At 35.5% G+C, this 27,801-nt stretch overlaps 1 protein-coding gene across 1 annotated transcript in view; it reads right to left on the reverse strand.

Annotated features, from left to right (window-relative positions):
* The window catches only part of LOC127878518 (ras-specific guanine nucleotide-releasing factor 1-like), a 74,132-nt gene extending 46,637 nt beyond the window's left edge, over positions 1–27,495 (reverse strand). Inside the window, exons 1-7 of the mRNA XM_052425051.1 lie at positions 27,442–27,495; positions 26,516–26,622; positions 22,889–22,949; positions 20,177–20,263; positions 19,530–19,607; positions 4,559–4,674; positions 3,495–3,632 (exon numbers count right to left, since the gene is read on the reverse strand). Of these exons, the coding sequence (XP_052281011.1) occupies positions 3,495–3,632; positions 4,559–4,674; positions 19,530–19,607; positions 20,177–20,263; positions 22,889–22,949; positions 26,516–26,622; positions 27,442–27,495 (641 nt within the window). The remainder of the gene's footprint in view (positions 1–3,494; positions 3,633–4,558; positions 4,675–19,529; positions 19,608–20,176; positions 20,264–22,888; positions 22,950–26,515; positions 26,623–27,441) is intronic.
* Positions 27,496–27,801: the final 306 nt, after the last annotated feature.

The following is a 27,801-nucleotide window of genomic DNA, read 5'->3' on the forward strand; positions in this document are numbered from 1 at the left end:
GACCTTGAAATTCCACTCAATATAGATACATGATTTTGTAAGAGTAAGGTGGTACAAATAGCGTGTGAAAAAACAAGTTTCTTATCACACAATTCCAATTAAATGTGCCAACAATTTATTGTGCCTGCATAGAACTTGAAGCATTTATTTCCATAAGTTTAATATATGAGATAAAATCTTGTATTAGGCATGTTTATGTTTGTAGTAATGGGACCTGGTTTTACCTCTTCATGAGGATAGAGATCACATTTTTTTATTTGTTATGTTCCGGAAGATAGAGTTGACATACTTGTGGTTGATGTCAAGTTTCACCTGTTCAGGAAGACAGAGATGACAGCCTTGTGTGTGATGTCAAGACTTACATGTTCAGGAAGATAGAGTTGACATCCTTGTGGGTGATATCAAGACTCATCTGTTCAGGACGACAGAGTTGACAGCCTTGTGTGTGATGTCAAGACTTACATGTTCAGGAAGATAGAGTTGACATCCTTGTGTGTGATGTCAAGACTTACATGTTCAGGAAGATAGAATTGACAACCTTGTGTGTGATGTCAAGACTTACATGTTCAGGAAGATAGAATTGACAACCTTGTGGGTGATGTAAAGACACACATGTCTAAGAAGATAGAAGTGACATCCTTGTGAGTGATGTCAAGACTCGCCTGTTCAGGAAAATAGAGTTGACATCCTCGTGTGTGATGTGTAGACTCACCTGTTCAGGAAGATAGAGTTGACATCCTTGTGGGTAATATCAAGACTCACCTGTTCAGGAAGATAGAGTTGACATCCTCGGGGTGATATCAAGACTCACCTGTTCAGGAAAATAGAGTTAACATCCTCGTGTGTGATGTGTAGACTAACCTGTTTAGGAAGATAGAGTTAACATCCTTGTGGATGACATCAAGACTCACCTGTTCAGGAAGATAGAGTTGACATCTTTGTGGGTGATGTCAAGACTCACCTGTTCAGGAAGATAGAGTTGACATCCTCATGGGTGATGTCAAGACTCACATGTTCAGGAAAATAGAGTTGACATCCTCGTGGGTGATGTCAAGACTCACCTGTTCAGGAAGATAGAGTTGACATCCTCGTTGGTGATGTCAAGACTCACCTGTTAAGGAAGATAGAGTTGACATCCTCAAGGGTGATGCAAAGACTTACCTGTTCAGGAAGATAGAGTTGACATCCTCGTTGGTGATGTCAAGACTCACATGTTCAGGAAGATAGAGTTGACATCCTTATGGGTTATGTCAAGACTTACATGTTCAGGAAGATAGAGTTGACAACCTTGTGGGTGATGTCAAGACTTACATGTTCAGGAAGAAAGAGTATACATCCTCATGGGTGATCTCAAGACTCACTTGTTTAGGAAGATAGAGTTGACATCCCCGTTGGTGATGTCAAGACTCACCTGTCCAGGAAGATAGAGTTGACATCCTCATGTGTGATGTCAAGACTCACCTGTTCAGGAAGATAGAGTTGACATCCTCGTGTGTGATGTGTAGACTCACCTGTTCAGGAAGATAGAGTTGACATCCTTGTGGGTGATGTCAAGACTCACCTGTTCAGCAAAATAGAGTTGACATCCTCGTGGGTGATGTCAAGACTCACCTGTTCAGGAAGATAGAGTTGACATCCTCGTTGGTGATGTCAAGACTCACCTGTTCAGGAAGATGGAGTTGACATCCTCGTTGGTGATGTCAAGACTCACCTGTTCAGGAAGATAGAGTTGACATCCTCGTTAGTGATGTCAAGACTCACCTGTTCAGGAAGATAGAGTTGACACCTTTGTGGGTGATATAAAGACTCACCTGTTCAGGAAGATAGAGTTGACATCTTCCTGGGGGATGCCAAGACTCACCGATTCAGGTAGACAAAGTTGACATCCTAGTGGGTGATATCAAGACTCACCTGTTCAGGAAGATAGAGTTTACATTCTAGTGGGTGATATCAATGCCAAACCTGTTCAGGAAAATTGAGTTGACATCCTCTTGTGTGATGTCAAGACTCACCTGTTCTGGAAGACAGAGATGAAATACTCATAGGTGATCTCAAGACACACATGTTTAGGAAGATAGAGTTGACATCTTTGTGGATGATGTCAAAACTCACATGGTCAGGAAGACAGAGTTGACATCCTTGTGGGTGATGTCAAGACCCATCTGTTCAGGAAGACAGAGTTGACATCCTTGTGGGTGATGTCAAGACTAGCCTGTTCAGGAAGATAGAGTTGACATCCTCATGTGTGCTGTGTAGACTCACCTGTTCAGGAACCTTGTGGCTGATGTCAAGACTCACCTGTTCAGGAAGGTAGACTTGACATCCTTGTGTGTGATGTGTTGATTAACCTGTTCAGGAAGATAGAGTTGACAACCTTGTAGCTAATGTCAAGACTCACCTGTTCAGGAAGATAGAGTTGACATCCTCAGTGTGTGATGTGTAGACTAACCTGTTCAGGAAGATAGAGTTGACATCCTTGTGGGTGATGTCAAGACTCACCTGTTCAGGAAGATTGAGTTGACATCCTTGTGGGTGATGTGTAGACTCACCTGTTCAGGAAGATAGAGTTGACATCCTTGTTGGTGATGTCAAGACTCACCTGTTCAGGAAGATAGAGTTGACATCCATGTGTGTGATGTCAAGACTCACTTGTTCAGGAAGATAGAGTTGACATCCTTGTAGGTGAGGTCAAGACTCACTTGTTCAGGAAGATAGAGTTGACATCCTTGTGGGTGATGTCAAGAATAGCCTGTTCAGGAAGATAGAGTTGACATCTCCGTGTGTGATGTCAAGACTCGCCTGTTTAGGAAGATAGAGTTGACATCCTCATGGATGATGTCAATACTCACTTGTTCAGGAAGACAGAATTGACATCCTTGAGGGTGATGTCAAGACTCACTTGTTCAGAAAGATAGAGTTAACATCCTCGAGGTTGATGTCAAGACTCACTTGTTCAGGAAGATAGAGTTGACATCCTCAAGTGTGATGTCAAGACTCACCTGTTCAGGAAGACAGAGTTGACATCCTTATGGGTGATGTCAAGACTAACCTGTTCATGAAGATAGAATTGACATTCTCGTGGGTGATGTGTAGACTCACCTGTTCAGGAAGATAGAGTTGACATCCTTGTGGGTGATGTCAAAACTCACCTGTTCAGGAAGATAGGGTTCACCTGTTCAGGAAGATAGAGTTGACATCCTCATGTGTGATGTCAAGACTCACCTGTTCAGGAAGACAGAGTTGCCATCTTCGTGGGCGATATCAAGACTTACCTGTTCAGGAAGATAGAGCTGACATCCTTGTGGTTGATATCAAGACTCACCTGTTCTGGACGATAGAGTTCACCAATTCAGAAGATAGAGTTGACATCTTCGTTGGTGATGTCAAGACTCACCTGTTCAGGAAGATAGAGTTGACATCCTTGCGGATGATGTGTAGGCTCACCTGTTCAGGAAGATAGAGTTGACATCTGCCTGGGTGATGTCAACACTCACCTGTTCAGGAAGATAGAGTTGACATCCTCATGTGTAATGGGTGGTTTCTTGGAGCTGGCAGCCATACGCAGGGGTCGCAGGAAGCAGCAGACCAGGGTAGACAACTGCTGGTTATACTCCTCCTCACACTCTACCATGCTGAAAAAGCATAGGAGACTCTTTTGGGAAAATGAGGCTTGATGCATGTGCATAGAGTGTTTTCCTAGATAAGCCTGTGTGTCTGCACAGGCTAATCAAGGACAACTTTTTCCGCCTTAACTGGGTTCTGCTAAGAAGAAACTTTCTTTAAACAAAAAAAAATGATAAAATTGGAAAGTGTCATCCTCGATAAGCCTTTGCGACACTTTACTGCCATGCATTTAACCCCATTTTCCCAGAGTAAGGCACAATCAATCAATGTTTATGAGGTCCTTCTGCACATGAGGCTGCAATATGTGGAATCACTGAATACAAATTCATATAAATATGATTTCTTTAAGTCACATGTATAATGAGTTAAATATTCATGATGGTCATAAATTTACGCAATAATGGAAACATTCAGGGCATTAAAAGCAGAACACTTTAATAAGTTATTAAGTTATTCCACATAATGTGAGTGTATCCCTGAGTAAACCTGTCTAAATAATGTACCAGCTTGATTTTTTTATCACTTCTGCAATATCTCATTTATTTTCACAACTTTAAGATATTGTTGTATTTTTGCTGTGGAGGTAAACTGGAGAAGCTAAATGCTTCCAAATCTGCTTTTTATTTTGTCAGGCTAAATGCTTCCAAATCTGCTTTTTATATTGTATGAGAATGTGCAACTGGACAGTCAACAGTTCTGTGAAAACAAAATACAGTTTTCTATAATTTTCATTTGTTAAGAACTTTCATTAGTCTTAAAGATTAACTGAAAGGGATTCTACATGACTGTGGTCAGATCTTTCTAATTATTTCTATATCTAACTATATCTTATTTCCAGTGTGTATTCTACATAACCCAATGTGATAATATTATGTTTTTGTAAAGTTTTTTACAGTATCTCTATCTAACCACAGTAAATAATCCACTATTTCACCTGAACACAATGCTGTTTCGTTTCCTCATACTCTCCGCATGGGGAGATCGTATATAGAGCTCAACGATCTGCTTCCATCGTCTACGGCACAACCATCCTCGGAAGAAACTCTGAACCTGAAAGCAATTTCGAACAGGTATGCAACATATTTAACAGTTTTATGATTCCTTATTTAAAAAATATATGCAAAAAATTAAATTTGGAGAAATTTTTCAAAATGGAGATCTTATCTATTTCAATAAAAATTATCTTTGGCTACTTGTGTTTGTTTTTGTTTTTTGTTTTTTTTAATGCAAAAGCTGATTATGCAAAATTTTATTTTCTGTAAATTAAGATCTGTTCATACTATCAAAACAGCATTTGTACAAAACCTGTTTTTTTAATGTACTAGTTCTTGGGAGACCTGTTTTACCCTTTGATAGTGCTCATTTCACAGAAATAAATATAATAAAAAAAGACATAACTCAACATTCTGGTTATTCTTGTGAAAATAAGAACACTGCTTTTATATTGCAAAAATTTTACCTTTGAATCAATCTTTAATTTAAAACAATTATTACACTTAATTAAGTAATGAAATTACTATGTATCCATTAAAATGCTTAATTGTGAATTAATCTATATTTCTACAGATACTGAAAATAATAAACATGGTAAATAAAATAAAGAATTATAATATTAAATTAAATTTGCAAGGTAACTCATTTAATGAAAGAGCTAGCTAATATAAGCGTTAAACCTAATATTGCACACATTAAGCATAAAATATATCTTTAAAAAAATATAGCCATAGATCTGATTACTGTTTTCACCACCGTCGTTTGGGTGGTGCGGTGGTCGAGTGGTAACACTCTGGTCTACCATTCCAGAGGTCCCCGGTTCAATTCCCGGCCGGGGCACTGGAAATTTCAGAAATGCTTCAAGTGTTTCCCACCCAACTAGAGATGTACTGGTATGAAACCCAGGTAATTCTCGCGTGTATTAGGGCTATACACTGAGCACGTAAAAGAACCAAGGGATCTATTCGCAAAGAGCTAGGGTATTGCACCCGGATTCCTTGTATCCCAATACTGTCTCGTCTGCTTGCTGTCTCTTCAGCAAAATCGAAGGACCCCATTGGAAATAAGTGCTTGCACTTTCATGGGTTATCCTTGACTGCATGGTCAAAAGAAATGCAATGCACTTATCAATGCCAAATTAAAAAGAGGAACTGTTGCAAGACATCATCCTCGATTCTTCTAGCTTGATAGTACATTGCCGACCTAACATAATGACTCTTATACCTATTTACATTGTATAGTAACAATTGATTATCTATAGAAACAAGATGTCACTTAAATCTGTTTATAACACATAAAGGGTGTTTATTTCATTATGAGACAGCGTATATAGCGGACCCTCTTGATATTTTTCGGCCCTGATTTTCAAGAATCTTTAAATAATTTTAATTAATTGATAATTTAAGGTAAATAACCTTTCAAATAATTATAAATAATTAACTCTTTGATAACAAGGGCTGTTTGTAAAACATGCATGCCCCCCATATGGGCTCTCCGTTGTAGTGAGAGCCATTGTGTGAATATGTTTTTTGTCACTGTGACCTTGACCTTTGACCTAGTGACCTCAAAATCAATAGGGGTCATCTGCCAGTCATGATCAATGTACCTATGAAGTTTCATGATCCTAGCCATAAGCATTCTTGAGTTATCATCCGGACACCATTTTACTATTTCGGGTCACCGTGACCTTGACCTTTGACCTGAAAATCAATAGGGGTCATCTGCGAGTCATGATCATTCTACCTATCAAGTTTCATGATCCTAGGAATAAGCGTTCTTCAGTTATCATCCGGAAACCATTTTACTATTTCGGGTCATCGTGACCTTGACCTTTGACCTAGTGACCTGAAAATCAATAGGGGTCATCTGCGAGTCATGATCAATCTACCTATCAAGTTTCATGATCCTAGGCCTAAGCGTTCTTGAGTTATCATCCGGAAACCCTTTTACTATTGTTACTGTGACCTTGACCTTTGACCTAGTGACCTCAAAATCAATAGGGGTCATCTGCGAGTCCAGATCAATCTACCTATCAAGTTTCATGATCCTAGGCCTAAGCATTCTTGAGTTATCATCCAAAACCATTTTACTATTTCGGGTCACTGTGACCTTGACCTTTGACCTAGTGACCTGAAAATCAATAGGGGTCATCTGCGAGTCATGATCAATCTACCTATCAAGTTTCATGATCCTAGGCCCAAGCGTTCTTGAGTTATCGTCTGACAACCACCTGGTGGACGGACCGACCGACCGACAGACCGACATGAGCAAAGCAATATACCCCCTCTTCTTTGAAGGGGGGCATAATAAACAACAAATGAACAATCTTTTTGACACCCACTTTATTTGAAGTATGCAAAGCCGAAAAATATCAAGAGGGTCCGCTATATAAACTGTCTCATCATAAAATTAACACCCTTTCTGTGTTATAAACAAGAGCTGTTCATTTATTAACCTTCATTAATAATTAGCTTTTTTGATATGTTTCGTGAACAAAATATTTCAATTTATTCCATAAAAATATAATAATCATGGCAAAGGAAATATAATGGCCGGTATCTAAACAAAAGCATAATCGCTAAGACCGTAGCATCAGTTCGGTGCGTTAGGACCACGCGCTACTTACCTCCGCCTTCATTCCTTACTTACTTTCATTTTTAAACTATTTTTTTTCTATCAAATACAGAATTCTATTTTCTTAAGCAAGATGTAATTTTTAAAACTGAACTCCGAATATAAACGCTACAAATCGGTATAAAGTACAAACATGTCAACCGTAAATCTAGATTCTAAAACTCCAAAACAGTATGATATTTGCAAAAGTTTAAGTTATAACTCGCCCGGCTGCCCAAATCAGAAGAAAAGCTTAATATATATTTATATATCTAAAAACTACATAACATAGGCTTTCTAATCATATATTATTTGTCAAAATGGGCCAAGAAATGAAACCATCATTTAAAAAAAGATGTGAGTGGGTACATCAAAGTGTATAACCTAGGCGCTTTGATGTACACTAATTATAAAAGCTCAAAAGTTACGACACGGTTTTAAGGCGCGGTGGTAAAACATTAAATGTTTATTTCTTGTGTTTAACTCGCTATAAATTCATTAATAACAATGGGAGTATACTAAAAATTTGTTTTTTTTTAAAGAGGAATTAATAAGCAACAAGATAACATAAACCAATAAAATCAGATGATTAGTTTTTGCATAAGATTGAATTTACTACAGTAAGGGTGAAATGCTTGATTCATCTCCATTATGCTCCGTGATTGGTCACATTAATCAGTATTCCCCAAGTCCCTGTATCCTGTAAAACTGTTAATATTTTTCGACATTAAATCTTATATTTTCAATAAATGACAATATTGTGGGTACTTTAATGTGTGGATTTTCCAATTAAGAAAAAGTCTTCATCAAAAAATGCATTACATATAGTGGTACAGGCCTGTTTGTCAAATGTTAAATCTGCACAGAGAGAAGTGTACACCAATGTTGACCCATCAATAAAACATGAAAATGTATAAACAAAAACACAGGTATAATCCTGCTCATTAAAGGTCATGAACCTTGGTCAGTGACCTTATATTCTTGTGCTAAGTTTAACTTTGATATCTGTAGTTGTAATTGGGTTGTTTCACATAGACCTTAATCAAAGCAATATGAGGACAGTAACAAGGTCAATTTAGGACACACAGATTGGATTTAATGTTAGCGTAAATGTTTTAATGAATAGTCAAGCTAAAATAATCTTCCCTAAGAAAGAGTGCCAACTTGTTACAAAATACGCCCCTTTACAGGAATGCATATACAGTTGATCTCTGAAGGATGTATTGTTTTTGTAGAAATGATAGAATAGAAGCAATATAGACACAAAAAAACAAGTCAATGCCATGCATGTATGCTATGTACACACACAATTTTAGCATAATACCTCCATCGAAACTCAAGTTATGGATTAATTACTGTTTTCTATGTTTTGCAACAGTGACCTTGCCCTTAATCCAACTGCCCATATGCAATCCAATGCTATGATGATTGTCTCCATTTAAATTATGTACACACACAAATTGAATGCTGCATATCTTAATCAAACCTCAAGTTTTTGAAAGGAAACAATTCACTAGAGAGCGACGCATAAATAATGCAAAGCACAGGGATAATGCAAGAGCTATACATTAGAAGTGCTTCAGACAATCTGGCTGGTAATATATGTATCCCGGAAAAAGCAACTTTTTGGAAAAACCCACTAATCTGCTGGTACAAATAAACATGACCCATTTATAATCCTTTCAAAATCACACACTTTATCAACCGTTATTATTTAAAGGAAGCTATCATTGGTTGATATAATGGACCAGCATTGTTTGTACCGAGGTGATTAGTTGGTTTTTCTAAACTCGTGCTTTTCCGGTATCAGTCTATTGAACTTAGTTTAGATATGACACCCATAAACATTGCCACCAAGTTTGCAAATGATAAGATTAAAACTTTTTTTGCTTTAGAGTGAACAAAGTTTATTTTGCCAGTTTGAAGTTGTAATATCAATTTTACTTATATCTTATAAAATGTTAAGTATTTTTCATTTTTGGTAGGTTTTATCAATAGTCTTTCAAAAATTATAAAATCAACCAAAAATACTTTTACCCAATTTTAAGTAAATTTACGCAATAATTGCAATTTTTTGGGGGAAAAGGTCATACACTAGGAGATTTTTCTAATGCAACACGTGTCCCAAAATTGAATATATCAGTAATGAGTTAATATTTTGATTTAAAATTGCACATTTGATCATTTGACTATATCTAGTGAAAGATAAAGATACAATCATTCATCAGTGACAATTGGGAGCTTTTGCACGTGGGGTACATGTAGGTGTGGTTTTATCTTTTGACATGTGAAAATGGTGAAATGCGATATAATTTTTATTTCATTTCAATGTCTTCATTTTGGGTGGGTTGATACACCAGAAATACATAAAATTAATTTAAAAATCAATATCTCTGGTATACAATTTCAGAAGCTCAACAGTGCAATAGGCATGTTGCAGGCTACCTTCCCCACTTGCTGAAGCATCCAAACATCACGGATGAATGCTTTATTGTTTGCTTGCACATACTGCAGTCAAATGATCACATGTACAATTTTAAATCAAAATATTAACTCATAACTGAGATATTCAAGATTGAAAAATGCTGTGCTTTTGCTAAGTCACAAAGTGTAGTACAAGGCTATATAATTCCAATTTCATTTCAATTTCATCATTCTGGGTGGGATTTTACACCAGGAAAACATCAAATTAATTAGATAAAAAATATGGCTCGTATGAATATTTATGAGCGCAATGTTGCAAGCTGGTTGCAGGTCATTAAGACATGTAAGTGAATGCGTTCAATTTTTCACATTATTATTTTACAATGTATGATTTTGAGAATTTTCTTTTTCAGTGATTTTTAAATTTGTTATGTTTAATATTTAAATGTTGATCAATTTCATTTAAATTTACATGAAGTATTAGATATGTGTTCAATTAGTCTGAGTCCAAATTTCAACAAAATCTGTTCTAAAATAAGGGAGCTATATTGATTTGAATACATGTTGCATAAGAAAAGTGTATAACCAAAATAATAAGTAAAACACCTGTCATAGAAATTTTTTAGTTCCGATTCTCTCAGGATCATGTAGCAAGATGATTGTAACATAAAATGACAGTTCATGGTATCTGATAAGGCAAAGGTCTTTATCATTGTCTTTTATAAAGTATGCAAACATTAATTATTTCTAAACTGACAATTCCACTATAATTACTATCAGGTTCATGTTGGTTTCAATAATTACAACAGTAAATTATATTTTATAAGGCACAATTCTTTATTATAATTTCTTGTAAAGTATTCAAACAAAATAAGTATTTCTTAACTGAAAATTCCCCTATGACTGATGCATCAAAGAACAATTTCACAATTTGTGATGATATCAAAAAACAACAACAGATTACAATTCAAAATGTCGTCAGATTTTTCTCATATTATACCCCATACACCATACATTCTGATTTTATACAATAAACATACTTAGCATGTAGATTTTGTCACTATTTTTTCTCTACAGAATTTCAAGCCAGTAAAACAAGTGTTCAAATGTTTGTAATAATATTATACACAAACAAGAAGGCCAAAGGAACTAGAATCTTGACCTAAGGCCAATCAGAATAGAAAGGCTCTGAGCAGATTTTGTCATGTTTACACAACCTCTCCCCAGTTATTTTTAAAAACAAATCTGACTTATAACACATCAACATTAAAAAAGAGATTAACTGCCCCATCCCCTCGCTACCATGCTTTTCAACATACATAAGTGACTTTTTAACTTGGCAAAGATATAACAAGAATTATCTTTTAAAAAGATATACGGCGTTGTTGTGGTTGTGGCTAATGAAATATAAAGAGTTATATCAATTTGACAGCAAATGCCTTTTTTTGCGCAATTCTTAGCAGCATCACACGCAAATCAATTACGTTGCGCCAAATTTCGTGGCTTATTTCGCATTATTAGATATTATTTACCATTTATCTATAGATAAAATTATAGAACATAAATACGCAAGAAGAAGGGAAATTCAATGAAAATATTTGAGTTAATGGCCACACGCGTACATATCAACTGTACATATTTGAAATATTAATACGTGCGTTCTTCAAAACAGACATGTTGTAGTGTTTTTTCAGACATAGTTATTTGATTCGATTGTTAAAAGTATCGTGAATCATCGCGCTCATGCTTAATCAACTGGTCGCTATGGTGGAATAATTTTTATTAAATTAGTCAAAACTAGTACTTATCATAGAATTATTTTAAAAAATCTTTTATTGACATACCATAATTATATTGCCGAATATCTGCAATAAAGATATATCTGGTCATGTTCACAGGGTTAACGCGAAAGAGTTTATATAATGAGTCTTGAACTGACCGCGAACTGAACTTTATATCTTGCGAGATGGAATGCAATACATTAAAGTGAGGTCACGATTCCACTGCTGGAACGTTTCAAAAACAATTTAACATATTTTGGTCAAAACGAATATCAGGATGGGGAACAACCATATTTATATGATCTAAAATATACGTAATCACAGAATGCAATACGATAGTAATAACTATATATGAGAACACAGCCTTTAAGTACAAACGCTATGGCGCTGAAAATCTTGTAAATGTAAAGGGGCACACACAAACTGTATTGATGTCATGAGTTGAGTGTGAAACTGTTCTATCCCTCAAGCCTTTCTATGAGAGATAAAGTAGATTAATGCTGAAAAGCATTTAACATTGTTACAAAGACAAGGTCGTGTTGCCGATGTTCTGGGGAATAATGCTCAAATCAGCCTATGGAATAAATGAAGAGTATTCATTCGGATCTAGCCGCGGGAAATTTTATTTGAATTTCATTGGACACTTACAAAGGTCAGGTAAGGTGAAAAGCTGGCTTGGACAGCTACGCTGAAAAACCAAGGTTCTGCTCTGGTTTCATGATTATAAGCCAAACAAAACCATGACTGTTACAGTGTTCACAAGCAATGGTTATAGTGGTCAAAAAAAAAACTGTCCCCTGCTACTATGTTAAAGCAGTTATATGTTCCTCAACAGACTGGAACCAGTGTCAACTAAGTAATAATGATAAGAAATGGCATCATCTGAGTTCAAGGTGAAGATAAAAATATTCTGACCAAGTTTCATCAAGACTGAGTGATGATAGTGGTATAGAGTGGTAACATTTTTTAAAGATTTAATTTGGTGACCTATTTTTTAGATGTGTTTGACCTAGATTCAACCTTGGCCTAGATATTGGAAAGAAAACTATCTGACAATGTTTTATTTAGTTTGAATCATAAATATTGCCTCTAGAGAGGTATAAATACAGTCTTTCTAATATTTGAAAATATGGTCTCTACAGTGGTAACAAGGTTTTAGTAAGATAAGACATGGTGACTTAGTTTTGACACACATGACCCATGTTCAAACTCAACCTAGAAAATGTGAAGATAAACAATTTGACCAAGATTAAGGCATAAATGTCTTTTCTAGATTTTAATTTATTTGTTTTTCGGATTTGACCGATTGACCTAATTTTGTAAACGCATGTTACACAGTTTAAAAGTTTGTCGAGATATTGTCAAGATAAACATTCTGAACAAGATTCATCAAGATTGAATGTTACATTTTTTTCTACAGTGGTAACAAGCTTTTCTTTCTTTACACAGGGTGACCAAGTTTTCATCCCAAGTGACCCAGATTTGAAACTGACATATATTTAGTCAAGATAAACATTCTAACAAAGTGTCATTAAGCTTAAGTAATAAGTGTGGCCTCTAGATTTGTATAAACTTTTTTCAAAGATTTGACCTGGTGACCTTCGATTTGACAGATATCAGCCAGATTCAAATCAGCCTAGATATTGTCTAAATAAACATTCTGACCAAGTTTTATTTAGATTGAGTAAAAAATAAGGCCTGTAGAGTTTTACTACGTTTTTTGTAACGTTGGACCTGATTATTTTATTTTTTTAGACGCACATGACCCAGAATCAAACTCCTAGATTTTGTCCAGCTTATCATTTTTACAAAGTTTCTTCAAGATTGAATGAAAAAATGGCATCAAGAGTGGACACGGGTTTCTCAGATTTGAATAGTTGACCTTGTTATAAGATGCATTTGCCACGGATTCAAACTCAGCCTAGAAAAAGTCAAGATAAACATTCTCACAGAGTTTTATGGAGATAGAGTAAAAAATGTGGCCTTTAAAGCGGTAAGGTTTTTCTAACATTTGACCAGGTGACCTTGTTCTTAAATCTATGTGACCCGGCCAGATTCAACATCCGCCCAGATTTAGACAAGCAAAGCATTCTAACCAAGTTTTAGTAAGATTAAGTCATAACTGTGGCATCTAGAGTTGTAACAGCGTTTATAAAAGATTTGACCTACTTAGTGACCTTTTTTTGGATGCACATGAGCCAGATTTGCCTAGAATATTGTCCAGATAAACATTCTAACCAAGTTGTATCAAGATTGGATTTACAATTACAAGGAGATATCATTAAACCAAATGTTCTGAGCAAGTTTGATTATGATTGCACACAAATATTACACCCTAGTGGTAAAAAATGTTTCAGTTTAGCAATGCAAGGAAAGCTACCCTGCCCTCTGGCAGCCTTGTTTTTTGATGAATAAGACTTCTAGAGTTGACCATGTTTTGACCACACATGACCCAGTTTTAAACTCAGCCGAGATATTATTTGAACAAATTTATTGACCAAGTTTAATGATGATTGGGCAATACTTAATTGGCATCTTAAGGTTGACCAGATAAATGTTGATCGACGCAAGACTGACGTAAAACGATGGACAAATGGCGATTAGAAAAGCTCAACAAAGGCATGTTATGCTCAGACTGATGAGCTTAAATGGCTATGCACTAAAAAAATTAATATATTATGCATCTAGAAATAAACTGGTTATAAAGAGAATTATTATGAATAGTTAAAAAATGAAGATATATATTCATATTAACAAAAGAAACACCTTATCTTATTAATAAGTTGAAAGCTATATGAAAAATGGTAACTAGAACTATAACTAGGCATGATGTGTAACCCCATAAACTGCAATAATTTATATGTACGAGTCTTTTATTTTGACTTTTGATACCAATATATGACCGCAGACTTCCTGAAAACAAAAATATGGGTTGACTTGACAAACAATTAGGTGGTATGTGGACCATTATAATAGATTAGTAGGTCCAAAGGATGTTTACCATATCTTGGTCTGTTCCTTCATTTATTAACATTAAAGTTAACGCTGAAGGATACTTAAACCAGCATTTTGTGATTATGTCAATAAGCTAAAATGCTATATGTACAATGAAATGTCATTGGTCTTTCAATAAAATTTGACTTATCAAACCACTTAAGACATTATGCATCATACATGCTGGAAACAAACATGCCGTCTTAAAAAATACTGCACAATATAGATATGCAAATTAAATGAACTAAATTAGCCGCATCATTGACAATAGGTATTAGGCCATATGATGTCAGCTTAGCTCTAGACCATCCTGCACATTTGCATCATCTGGTCCCCAGCTACCAAGTCTGCTATAGAGTCATACAAAAGTTCATGGCCTCTTCAGCTGACATTAGGACTCCTCATTACATACAGAAGCTAAGGAATATCATAAGCTACTCTAAAAGGATACGTCCGAAGGCCTATTTTTGGTTAATATTAAATTTATCAGACAAGTACGTCGTGTGAATCTCATTTATATGGGAGACATTTTGGGTTACAAGGGAGAGTGCAAGATACAGGCGACATTATGGGTTATGAGGGATAGTGGAAGATAAAGGATACATTTTGGGTAACACTGGGTAGGGTTATACATGTATAAAGTGTACATTTTGGGTTACAAGGGAGAATGCATGATAAAGGAGATATGTTTTGTTATGATAAATAAAATCCCACATATTAGACATTTTGGGTTACAAGGAATAGTGCAACATAACGGACATTTGGGTTGCAAAGGATAGTGCAAGACACAGGAGACATCCAAGATGGCTGCCAGTAAGCAATTTTAAATCTGTTGAAGGAATTAGAAACGAGCTCATGAATGAGCTTCATGTTAGCTATATTGGTGTGAAAAGCGGAAATGTTTATGTTAATTTTTATGTGAATCAAACAAACAATGCAAAAGTACCATGATGGGTTGCAAGGCAATACTTTTTAACTGAGTCCAGTACCAACCAACAAACATGGTGACTTAAGTATACCCCCCTTTAAACTTTGTCAGTGGGTATAATAATACAATTATACCATCTTCACATTTTGTTATTTAATGCTATTTATTAAATTCTTAAAGGGGCCTTTTCACAGATTTTGACATATTTTGAAGTTTGTCATTAAATGCTTTATATTGATAAATGTAAACATTGGATCTTAAAAGCTCCAGTAAAAAATTAAGAATAAAATTAAAACAAGGAAAAAAAAGTAGCCGGTACTAGGGCTCGAACCAGTGACCCCCGGAGTCCTGGAGTTAGTCTGAAGTAAAAACGCATTAGCCATCTCGGCTATTCCGCCGAGTATACACAAAATAAGTATTTTATACCTTATATAAGCAATCTTCGTAGTTTCGTAAATTTAAACGACAGCAACAGAACTCTCCAAATTATTCAATTGTTTCGCGTTGCAACGCTTTATAATTTTTATAATTGCTTTGTTTGTTTGTTTGTTTGTTTGTTTGTTTGTTTGTTTGTTTGTTTGTTTGTTTGTTTGTTTGTTTGTTTGTTTGTTTGTTTGTTTGTTTGTTTGTGCAAACTTTAACTTTTGCCATAACTTTTGCAATATTAAAGATAGCATCTTGATATTTGGCATGCATGTGTATCTCATGGAGCTGCACATTTTGATTGGTGAAAGGTCAAGGTCATCCTTTAAGGTCGAAGGTCAAATATATGGGTCGAAATCGCTCATTTAATGTACACTTTTGCAATATTGAAGATAGCAATTTTATATGTGGCATGCATGTGTATCCCATGCAGCTGCACATTTTGAGTGGTGAAAGGTCAAGGTCAAAGGTAAAATATATGGGGTCAAAGTGTTTCACAAACACGTACATCGCTTGTCTATCACAGGTTTTGCAATTGCAAACCCAAACATACATTTTAAACTGAAATTCAAGACAATGTATATCAAAGCTGTCACCCTATTTACTTTGTCAAGGCAATTTGTTAACAATATACAGTTTAGATCTCATGAAACAAACATATTTTCCGAAGTGCTGACTTAAGCTGAATAAGTCAGAAGCAACTGGAATGGTACGTAGAAAAAAAGTATGGCATGAAATACTTCAGAGTAACATGTAAGTTGCGATAGAGCAACAGCTATAGGCTGATAGTGCACAGAGCAATTCTAAATAAGTGTACAGTTTAAGTAACCATTGTATGTTTCCACGTAACCATATCAAGTTAATACATAAATCATAAATCATGTTATTGCAACAATATAAAAAAATTATTCCCTTGGAGTTGCACTGGGCACCATCAATCATTCTCACCATAAACTTTGCTCTTTAATGCTTAACCACTCAGACGCATTTGAAGTCCTTTAGAAAGTCACAGTAAATTTAAGTCCTTTATTAATATATTCAAGTTTGAAAGGCTTCATTTCCAACCCAGAGATACTGGTTAGTAGCAAACAGCATACAACCTGAACAGACTTCCAGTTACTCGCAGGCTGTTCTGGTTCTATCCTGTTTATACATAGCCATTTCCAATATGCTTCTGAGTGGGAAAGGGTTAAAATAAGAAAGGCAACTACCGGTACAATAAAACTGAAAACTTAATAAATTTCATTTCTAATTATAGTACTGATGGTTTCATTAACAAGTGACTGATCAATTACCTTGATGTCACAATTGTATTTTATATACAAACAATATACTAAGTTATGAAACCTGGCCTGTTGTGTAACATCCCCTCTTGTTTCCAAACCTATTTCATTATTATTGTATACATATACTGTGCCATGCAAGACACATTAAAGTTCTGCGTATCCACACCCAAATCCAAAAACATGGTTCTGAACCTTTCATTTTCTTCCGACCAACTAAAGGACACATAGGATAAATAGGTTTGTTTATGAAATTCAAGAAACCATAAGCTGAATAGCTCATTTTAATACTTATATGTCTTACTGCAGGAAATATTTTTTTAAGGTTTTTAGGTGTTTTTTTTTACGAAATAATAAAACACGAACAGAGTTTTGCCCCAAAATATACCCATTTAACTACACATAAATAATTCAACATAATGCAAAACACCATGCACAAACTAATACATCTAGCTAATACATCTATGTAATAACTTTTTGTATATGCTTTTATCACAATATGAAGTATACCTCTACGAAATCTGCATTTGTTCAATACATAGAACTTGTGATAAAAAAGAGCTTTTGATAAATAATAATAAACATTATAAGTAATAATAAAATTACATCAATAGCAAAAATGATATGAACACAGAAGTAGATAGGTGAAAATAAACCAAAAGATTTGGTTAAATGTGTGAAAGAGCCATATAGAGCGAGACTCTTACAAGGAAAAGAGTGGGTGGGGAGTGTTAAAGGTTTTTGGAAGTTCCTAGTGTTCTTACAAAGTCAGTCATCCACAAACCAGTTATTATAGTGTTAACGAATCTTGTTTCCATGACAACCAAAATGCACCATTCTTAAATCATATTAGAATGTTCAATATTTTCATTGGATTTTTTTTATTTGTGTGTTTCATTGCATAGGGGTTGGAAAGTTATTTACTACTAACAAAATATTTCATCTAGTTGCACAACAGGAGGTATATATGAAGGGGGGGAGGGGTATTGTGCACACAGAGGCTTACTTTTAAAATCACTTGTTGTTCGTTGTCTGTCTCCTGAAGAGAACGCCGATCATCCTTTAGGTAATGCATGAGAGTTATAATCACAGCTGTGTTACATTAAGGGGCAACAATAATGTATAGGTACAAAATTCAGACATTCAAATACAATAGGGGCTTGAATTTTCAGGGACATAGTGTGGAAAATGAATGTACACTGCATTGACTGCATGGTCGTAATGATGGTATGTGGATTTGTCCATACTGATAGTTATGTACATGTTTGGTTTGTTATTTTAATAAATTAACTTCTTGACCCTTTCCCACTCAGAGGAAAAGTGAAAATGGTCATGTGAAAACAGCATAAAACCAGAACAGCCTGCGAGATACTCGCAGTCTGTTCATGTTTTATGCTGTTTGCTGCTCACCAGTATCTTAGGGTTGCAAATGAAGCCTTTAAAACTTGAATCTAGCAAGAAACGTCTTTGATTAAATTTAACTTTCTGACAGACTACAAATGAGTCAAAATATGTATGTAAGTGGTAAAGGGTTAATATCATTTTGTACAAGAACAGTCCAAAAGCTATGTGATTTATACTTTTAAACATACTTGTTGAAGATCACTTATCACAATAGCATTTTAGAAAGCCACTCATCAAAATAAGCAGGAACAAGTTCAGTGACTTTTTATGAGTAAATAGCATGTACAGACTATCAAAATGAACAAAAGTAACAGTAGGATACAGGCCATAATATGACCAATAGGGAATGTGAAGTAATCAATATAAGAGTCTACTATTTCAATCTAATAAACACTGACTCAAAGTATTTGATATATCAGTTTTGCAAAGTGATAATAGCATATAATTACTTCCATCATGCAAATTCTTTTATATGCTTTCATAAACTTGGGCCAGTAACTCATTAGTTCTCACAGGTCTTTAGGGTTAGATTACCTCCCTTTGATATGTGTTTTTTGTGTGTGTTAATTCCAGAACTAATCTAATGATATCATGGAAAGCCGAAGAAAGCATTAAATGACATATGCAGCATAGTAAATGTAATTATATACAAGACAAGTATATTAGCAGATAAATTTTATACAGAAGCGGGATTATAATCAAAAGCTTGTCTGAAAAATATCTAAGATCTACTCAAATAAAATTGTTATACAAGTTAATATAATTATAAGAGTAAGTAATAAACTTTGTAAGTTATGTTAAAAAACAGACCGGACAAAACAACGTTGACAAAATACGCCATGGAGATTTTGGTTTACAAGGTGTCACTTACTGGTCAATTGGGAACAAAGAACAAACAGACGGACAGCAAAACAGACACAAGATCACAGAACGACATGTTACCATCCTTTGCCAAAAAGCTTCAAAATACTGGCCAAGAAACTTGATCGCAAAAATTGAAATGAAGAAGTATTAGATAGGGGCCTGAAGCTTTTTGATAATTATGCTTGTTACTATACATACCTTTTTAATCTTTTTAATTTCATCCGTTTCGTCTTCAACTGTGTGATTGAACACTCGATCTTTCTTAAATTTTTGCAACTGTAATCAAGATAAGAAGACAAGCAATTGTTCTTTATGAATCTATTTAAAATCCAAGTAAGTAAATAAAATTCAAATTAAGAATCTTTATAGACATGATGTAAAACTTTTATGCAAATTTCACAAAAGTATAGTTTCACTTCAGATTTTCTTTAAATTGTGTAAGATCTATATTTTCCAATCTGCATTTTTGCAATGACGAGACAATGTTAAATAAGAAAAATAGTCGACAAAGCATTTACTTTGATTTATTTCATCTAACCAGTTAATTTAGCCCTAACTGCATACTTATTGCACACACAAATCTCAAAATATGATTGTATCTGTGCAGGATGCATTTTTGTTTGTTTTAAAGGAATAACGGAAGTTCATTTAGATAATATATTTTTTTATTTTGTATTTGCAAAAGCACAATAGATTCTCTATTTGCTTAAACTGACTGAAGGAGAGATCACCCCCCCCCCCCTTCCCCCTCATGTTGCCTTTAAGTGATAGATTCAAACACCAACATATATGGCAAATATATCAAATTTATTGAAGCAAACATGTGCGCTGGTTGCCATGGTTACCTCAGCCTTGAGCTTCTTGACCTCAGTGGCGAGCTCCTCTGTCTGCTGCACATAGTGCCACTTGGCCTGCCGCTCACTCTCCAGGATCTGACAGCAAGATAGAACGAGCTTTGGTTTTAAAAATAATTACATAGAGCATGTGCGTAAAGTCTCATACCAGACTGCACAGGCTTATCAGGGACGACATTTTTTTGAATATTACTTTTAAAAAAGTCTCTTCTTAATGAAAATCCAGTTTAGGCGGAAAAGCTGCCCACTGCACAGGCTAATCTGGAATGACACTAAATGCACATGCATTAATCCCAGTTTTCCCACAATGTGACTCAAAAATGTTATTTGATAAACATGTATAATTATTGCAAAATTGCATTAAAAGAGTGCCAAGGGCCCTATGTTGCTCACCTGAGACCCTTAGGAACTGAACTTCTTATTTCAAGGTAGCTTTTGTGATGTTTTCTTACCCATCTTACAACATAATAGAGATATCATCTTACAACATAATAGAGATATCATTTAAACAATGCTCTGAGCAAGTTTCAAGATGACAAAGCAATAAACGCATATTTTAAAATTATAACTTGAAATTATTTATAATAAAGGATTATTTAAAAAAAATTGTCTGTTTCTACTTACCAAACTGACCATACTATTTTTGCTAACCCTAAACTTTCTCTTTGGTGTTCCATGTTGAGTTGTCGTATCTTTTTTGTTATATTCATTAATATTGGCTTATACAATTTCTAATCACATAAAGACAAAATGTTGTCGATAAACATCCTTATACTTTTAGGGATAAAAGTTAACAAAAATTAAAAATGTATCTTTATTCTGCCAAAACTCGTAGCAGTTTAAATTTTAAACATTAGGGTCAATTTAATCTGTGAAGACTGAGCAAAAGTAGTTAAAGGTGAGTTGAAAATGCAAGCTTTTGATGTGCAGATGTCGGGACAGACAAGTGGACGTCTGGCGGCATGCTTGAAGCCTCATACTTGGTGGGGGCAGGAAAAGGTTTGAACTAACTACCTTCCACATCATTTTGAGAGATGTAAACAAACTACAATTTTGTAAATAATTGCATTAAACAAACACAAAAATAGCTTGTAAAATCTGTTATCAGTTCATTAAAGGGGCCTTTTCACAGATTTTGGCATGTTTTGAAGTTTGTCATTAAATGCTTTATATTGATAAATGTAAACATTAAAATTTAAAAGCTCCAGTAAAAAATCAAAAATTAAAATTTTAAAAAGGAAAAAAAGTAGCCCGCTGTAGGGCTCGAACCAGTGACCCCCGGAATCCTGAAGTAAAAACGCATTAGCCAACTGAGCTATCCTGCCAAGCATACATAAAATGTGTATTTTATAGGTTATATAAGCAATCTTCGTAGTTTCACAAATTTAAACGACAACAACAGAACTCTCCAAATTATTCAATCGTTTCGCGTGGCAACGCTTTATAATTTTTAGGTTTTTAAATTTTCAAAAGATGCATATAATGGCTATATTAGACCATGGCAAATGTTCAGTAATACTGTTTCCTCACAAATATCATAACTAAACCGAAAATTTGCGAATCTGAAACAACTTTTTTCAATTTTGTCAATTTACCAAACCATGAAAAGATCCCTTTAATGTACTATGTGCCCAAACTGAAAGATCACATCTCTCATTGTGTATGACACAGTAACAGTAGTGCAAGACCTTTGAAAACATTAATACAGTCATGAACAGGGTGTGCTCAGGATAAGGGAAACATCAAACAGATAACCTAAATGTACTTTCACGGATGGAAATGTTTACATATTTATTTATCTGTTTATGTTATGCTGCCAAACTGCCTTTTGCATTTGCATATAGAACTTTTCTGCTTTGTGCTTTTAAGTTTATATACAGAGTTCTGTGAGAGGATTGGCTTTTTTTTTCATGTGAAAAATTATCACAAACTTTTTCAACTAGAAGTTGTTTTTTATACAAGAAAAAAAATTACACATGGAAATAGCTAATATTGATTATAGGTAAGGGGCAATAAGCATCTAAGACCGCTTTAGGTTCATTATGCATTTGTCTGTAAAAATGTGATTTTCAACTTGATAATATGGTAGCTAGACTACTGCTATATTCTGGTTAAGACCTTCTTATCCAGGAAGCACAAACATCTAAAACTCCAATGCAACCATTTGGGTACAATGAACCAAGAGTATCAACTTGTAACAAACTAAGCCAATTTATAGATTTTGTTCTGGAAGCTTTGCATAAAGTTGTTGTACAAATGAGGTCACAGAACAAAAAGAATACAACACGAAAAATGACTACAGGATAAACCCAGAACTTCAACTTTTAAACTTTTAAAATGATAATCTTATTTAATTAAAAAAAATAAATTATCTCATGTAAGGTCTGCAGGAAAGGAACCTACTCTTTTACAGGAACTAACCTTTTTAGCGGATATTGTTTTTCTACTTTAAGTAACAGTGACATTGACTTTAACTTAGGTAAGCTACCTACATGTACACATACAATTTCCACGAATGCTTTATTAACTCGGATTTGTAGTCTGTAAACTAAGCCAGAAAGTGACATTGACTTTAACTTAGGTAAGTTAACTACACATACAATTTCCATGTAACGCTTTATTAACTCAGATTTGTAGTCTGTAAACTAAGCCAGAAGGCTGGGCTAGTAAATAAATAATAAAGAATGACAGCAGAGCACAGACCTGTATCACATGCAGATGTTTTTGTTCCAGTTCTTCTTTTTGTTCCAGGACTTTGCTGTAGCTGCAACAGAAATTAACTCTTAAAGTGCATTACAGACCCGTACAGAAAATGCAGACTATTTTGCAGAAACAATCTATTAATGGTTGAGAATAAAACTAATCCTGATTAATATTTGTGCCACACAATGTTTTTATGTGGCACATTTGACAATTTGTTCCAACAATTTTATTATTGTTTTCACAAAAGCTTATCTGCACACTGCTGCAGCATCCGGGAACGACTAGAAAGTTAGATAGCATAGTGCTGACGATGCTAAATGTCATAATATGTAGTATGGTGTAATCAAATGACGAATTCAACTTATGGGCATAAGTTCATATCATCTGGAATGATGCCTGAAAGTTTGAATGTTATATATTGAAAAGTTAAAGTGAACCCCTTTTCACAAGTTTGTGTCTACAGACAGACAGACAGACAGACACACAAACACACAGACAAACACACAGACAGACATAAGGATAGATGGCAGTGCAGACAGATGGATGGACTAACACATGGACAGAGGATTTGATGGAGGGACATTATTTATGTCTGATGGATAGATTGTCAAAAGCTATTATGATGGACGGATAGACAGACATACAGACGTACAGATAGACGAATGGACTGATGTACGTACGTAGGTACATAGAGACAGACGGACCGACAGATGGACGGACGGAGGAACAGACACACAGACAGAGAGACATACAGACAGACAGATGGACTGAGAAGCAGACAGTCAAACAGACAGACAGACACAGTGATTCAAGGGAACCTCTTTTTAAAGCATAGCATGGTTTCAAATATAGTTAACCATGTAAACCAGGGTTGACCTTGAAATGACCATTTTGTATCCATGGTTAATCACGGTTAATTGCATAGTTTATTGCTGCTTTGGTGACCATTGTTTTTTTTTTAAACTTTAAATTTAGTGATTTTAAGACAACAATATTCAGAAAGTTGTAAGTTAACATTGGCAAGTGTCTTTTGCGAAACAGCTTTTTATCAATTTAGCCGCCTGTTGTGAAAAGTGGGCATGCTTGTCCGCAAAATTTTGTCATAAAGAAGCCTGTGGAGTCTGCACAGGCTAATCAGGGATTCCACTTTCCACATTTATGGAATCTTACGTTTCAAAGGATTCTTTTATAAATCCAATTTAAGGAGAGTCAGTTGTCCCAGATTAGACTGTGGGGACTGCAATGTCTTGGTTAAAATACAAATTTAAATGTCTGTCATAACGGTATTTTTGGTAAAAAGAAATGTCAGAAAGTTATGTTAGGAGATTGGGGACAGTGCCAGTGGCATTATTACCTGTCTGAATCTAGCCCTCAATTTCTCCCACAAAGCTACAAACTTTAACCATGGCTTCTAGATGCCTGAGAGGCAGTGCATCAAATATTTAAGACGTATTGTCATGCTAATTTGTTATCTGATCTCAGGGTATTCAGATATTCGATCCCTGAATAATTGACGGTGTTTTGTTTTGTCCTGAACTTATGTCAATAGAAAAACACTTCTGCAGATACTAATTGGGTCAAGTCGCAAGAGAATCTTTTGCAACACAAGCATAGTAAATTATTTAGGGTCTAAAATTATCCAATTACATCTGTTCATAGGTAAACTTTTCAAAATCACATTACTTCTTAAATTCGTTATATGGTGTATTCATATGTAATTTTTAACTAAAATTGAAATAATGTTTTAAATTTCATCTTAATTTAATTACATATATTTATAAAAAAAATATTGTTTCTTTGTCATGTCTTTTCTTAATGTACACACTAGTCTTATCATATTTTCAAACAACCATGTGATATGGTAAATATATATTTTTCAATACCTCACTAGACATTTTATAAGAAACATTTAAATAAGTCATTAAGTGAAATGCTTGCACATATATTTCCCATCTACTGAGATAGATATGAGAGGAGCAATCAAACATTTATTGAAATGCTAACACACTCACAGGCAGCAGTATCATAATTTTGCCACCCCCCCACCCGGACCCCTGCCCCCCCCCCCCCCCCACCCGGACCCCACCCCCGCCCCCGGGCACCCCCCCCCCCCGAGCTTACCCCAAGGGTTCCAGATTCTTAAATGTACACCTAGTGTGTATGGTTTGACCTTTCAACAACGAATATTGACAAAAATACACAGTTTGAAAAAATAACCCTCGTATAGGTATTATATATATAATAAGAAGAATATGGAACCCCTGGGGTAAGCTCGGGGGGGGGGTCAAATATAGTATACTGTTGCCTGTGAACACACTGTTTTTCACCTATTATGAGAGATACAGAGGGAGGAAGCAGCCATTAATGGAAATGCTAACATAGTGTGTTCCAGCTACAGGGATAGACATGGGGGGAGATCAGTCATTATTTTCCAACACATTGTTTCACATCTTCTGTGATAGATATTCGGGATGAACATGTCATAAACGGAAATGCCAACAATTGCTTCCATCTACTGGGAAGGATATGGGAAGATTTTGTATCAGACAAAGGAAAATATCATGCAAACATAATAAAGGTTTAATGGGTTTGAATGTGAACATAAACTTACCAAAAAGCTCGTCTAATATTTACAGCTAATTTTGCAAGTGTTTGTACATCATATTGTTGGTTAAAATTAATATGTTGGGCAATATTACTTGGAGAAGATGCCGCTTTCTTACCCTCTTAATCCTCTACTGTATATAATAATGCCCGGTGAGTTAAGGTGGGTTCCCACTGCCGATCCAATCAACTCGATCACCAAAATTTCCCGACCAAACCCGACCAAGCTCGACTAAAAAGGGTATACACGACTTTTGCACCTGTCGATAATACCCGAAAGGGAAGTTAGACAGTATAATAGATAGATATACTTCTTCTCGACCTCTTGTCGATAACACACGACCCCCACACGACTCATTCACGACGTCCACTCAACCATCTTTCCGATTTCCGCTCGATCATCTCGACCTATACGCGAGCCCTATACGATCTCAGCTCGACCAAGTGGACCTCAGCTTGATCGCCACCAGATCTTCACACGACCAGATCGTGATGGTCGTAATACAGTCGTACAAAGCGATCTAAAATAACTCGGGTAGAGGTCTAGCGGATCGGGTACAGAGCTCGTGTATGGACGAACAGCAATCGGGAAGTGATCGTGTACGGTCGAGTAGCCGTCGGGTAGCAGTCTAGTAAATCTGTACATCAAATCGAATAGAGCTCGAGTGGATCGTGTTGCGATCTTAGATAAATCGGGTAGAGGTCGAGCGGATCGGGTTCAGATCGTGTAAAAGATGTCAATCCGATCGCCACACGGTTGCTTCACGATCAACTCGTTCTGCTCGACTAATAAACGACCACTTCCCGAGCGCTTCTCGATCCATTTCCTACTCGACAGCTACTCGATATTTTTGACATGTCAAAAAATATCGGGTAGGAAGCCCGACCAATGCCGACCTACCCGACCGCCCCGGCCACTCATGCCGACCGAACCAGACCAGTTCCCGACCGCTTGGTCGGGCTTGATCGAGTTAAACTGATCGGCAGTGGGAACCCAGCTTTATACAGATTATTGCCGTTTACCTTGCTCTTCGTATTGCATCAATCCACGCATTGCACTCGGACTCTGTGTCTGTACGTAGTTCATAGCTGCGTTGACCCTCACTCTTGTACGTTATTGTGAAAATGTACTGAAAAATACAAATGCTATTTCATCAGAATCATATATGAATGTTGAAAAGCTAGAGGGGAAAAGTTCACTTCAAACAATCGTTAATATGGCAATAGGACGTAGATATTCCAGTTCATTACCATAAAGACATAAATAAGCGTTTTGTGGCAAACATTTCACGAGTACAACAAAGAAATAATAAGTACTAGGATAAGTCAAGATAATGGAGAAGGTAACTGTTTTTAAACAGTATGTAACCTAATCTTGACCTGGCTTCACCAAACGACTTTGTCGATAAAATATGACAAATCGTCTGGGTAGGATGATGTGGTGTCAAGTAAGGCGGGATACAAACATCTACTTTAACATATATCCAGATAAATGTGTACATGGAATCTAAACACACCCCACTTGCCCACTTTAACATTCTACCAAACAACAGGATTATTTCGTTCGACTTGCACGTCTTGATATGAAGACATTTTTTGCCGATTTAGTTCAAATCACATCATGCATAGTAGCATTATGGGCATCCTACAAGAACATTATATTTCAACTTTATGCAGATAAGAAATGGGGAGACAAGTGTCCCGCACGTCAACTTGACCTTCAATAGTGTGGCATGATGCTTGCATCTGACATGTTGTCAATATAATATGACCATTTGTACCAGTTTACCAATTTATTTTAAAATGCCATCATGCACAATAAACAGCGTTCTCGTTTACACCTCAAACCTTTATATTTACATTATGATTTTGCAAGGGACTCAAAAAGCCATTGTCTATTGCATTAAAAAATGGAGCGACAATTTCAATCGAAACATGACTTTACTCACAGTTCTTATCACGCACGACTTCAGTGTGTACACGCTCTTGATCCCAGTAAACATGATTTTATTACCATATACAGTAGATTTGAAAACAAGAGAAACATGAAAACATCGATATTTTCACTAAAATAAGTAAAAGAGATATAAGAATAAAACATCATATATTTGTTACTGCAGCAATATTCAGCGACAATAACTAATATTTAGGTTCGTTTTAAAACTGCATCGGCTAAAAGCTTTATTATTATATATTAAGGAATGTGACGTAATAAATAAGTCAAATGATATAGTCTGGAGGATACTTTGTTATTCTAACTTAAATTTGTTTCGGATACATTAATTAGCGAAATATTAAAATATTTCAGA

This window comes from Dreissena polymorpha, chromosome 4, assembly GCF_020536995.1.
Source record: "Dreissena polymorpha isolate Duluth1 chromosome 4, UMN_Dpol_1.0, whole genome shotgun sequence".
NCBI lineage: Eukaryota > Metazoa > Mollusca > Bivalvia > Myida > Dreissenidae > Dreissena > Dreissena polymorpha.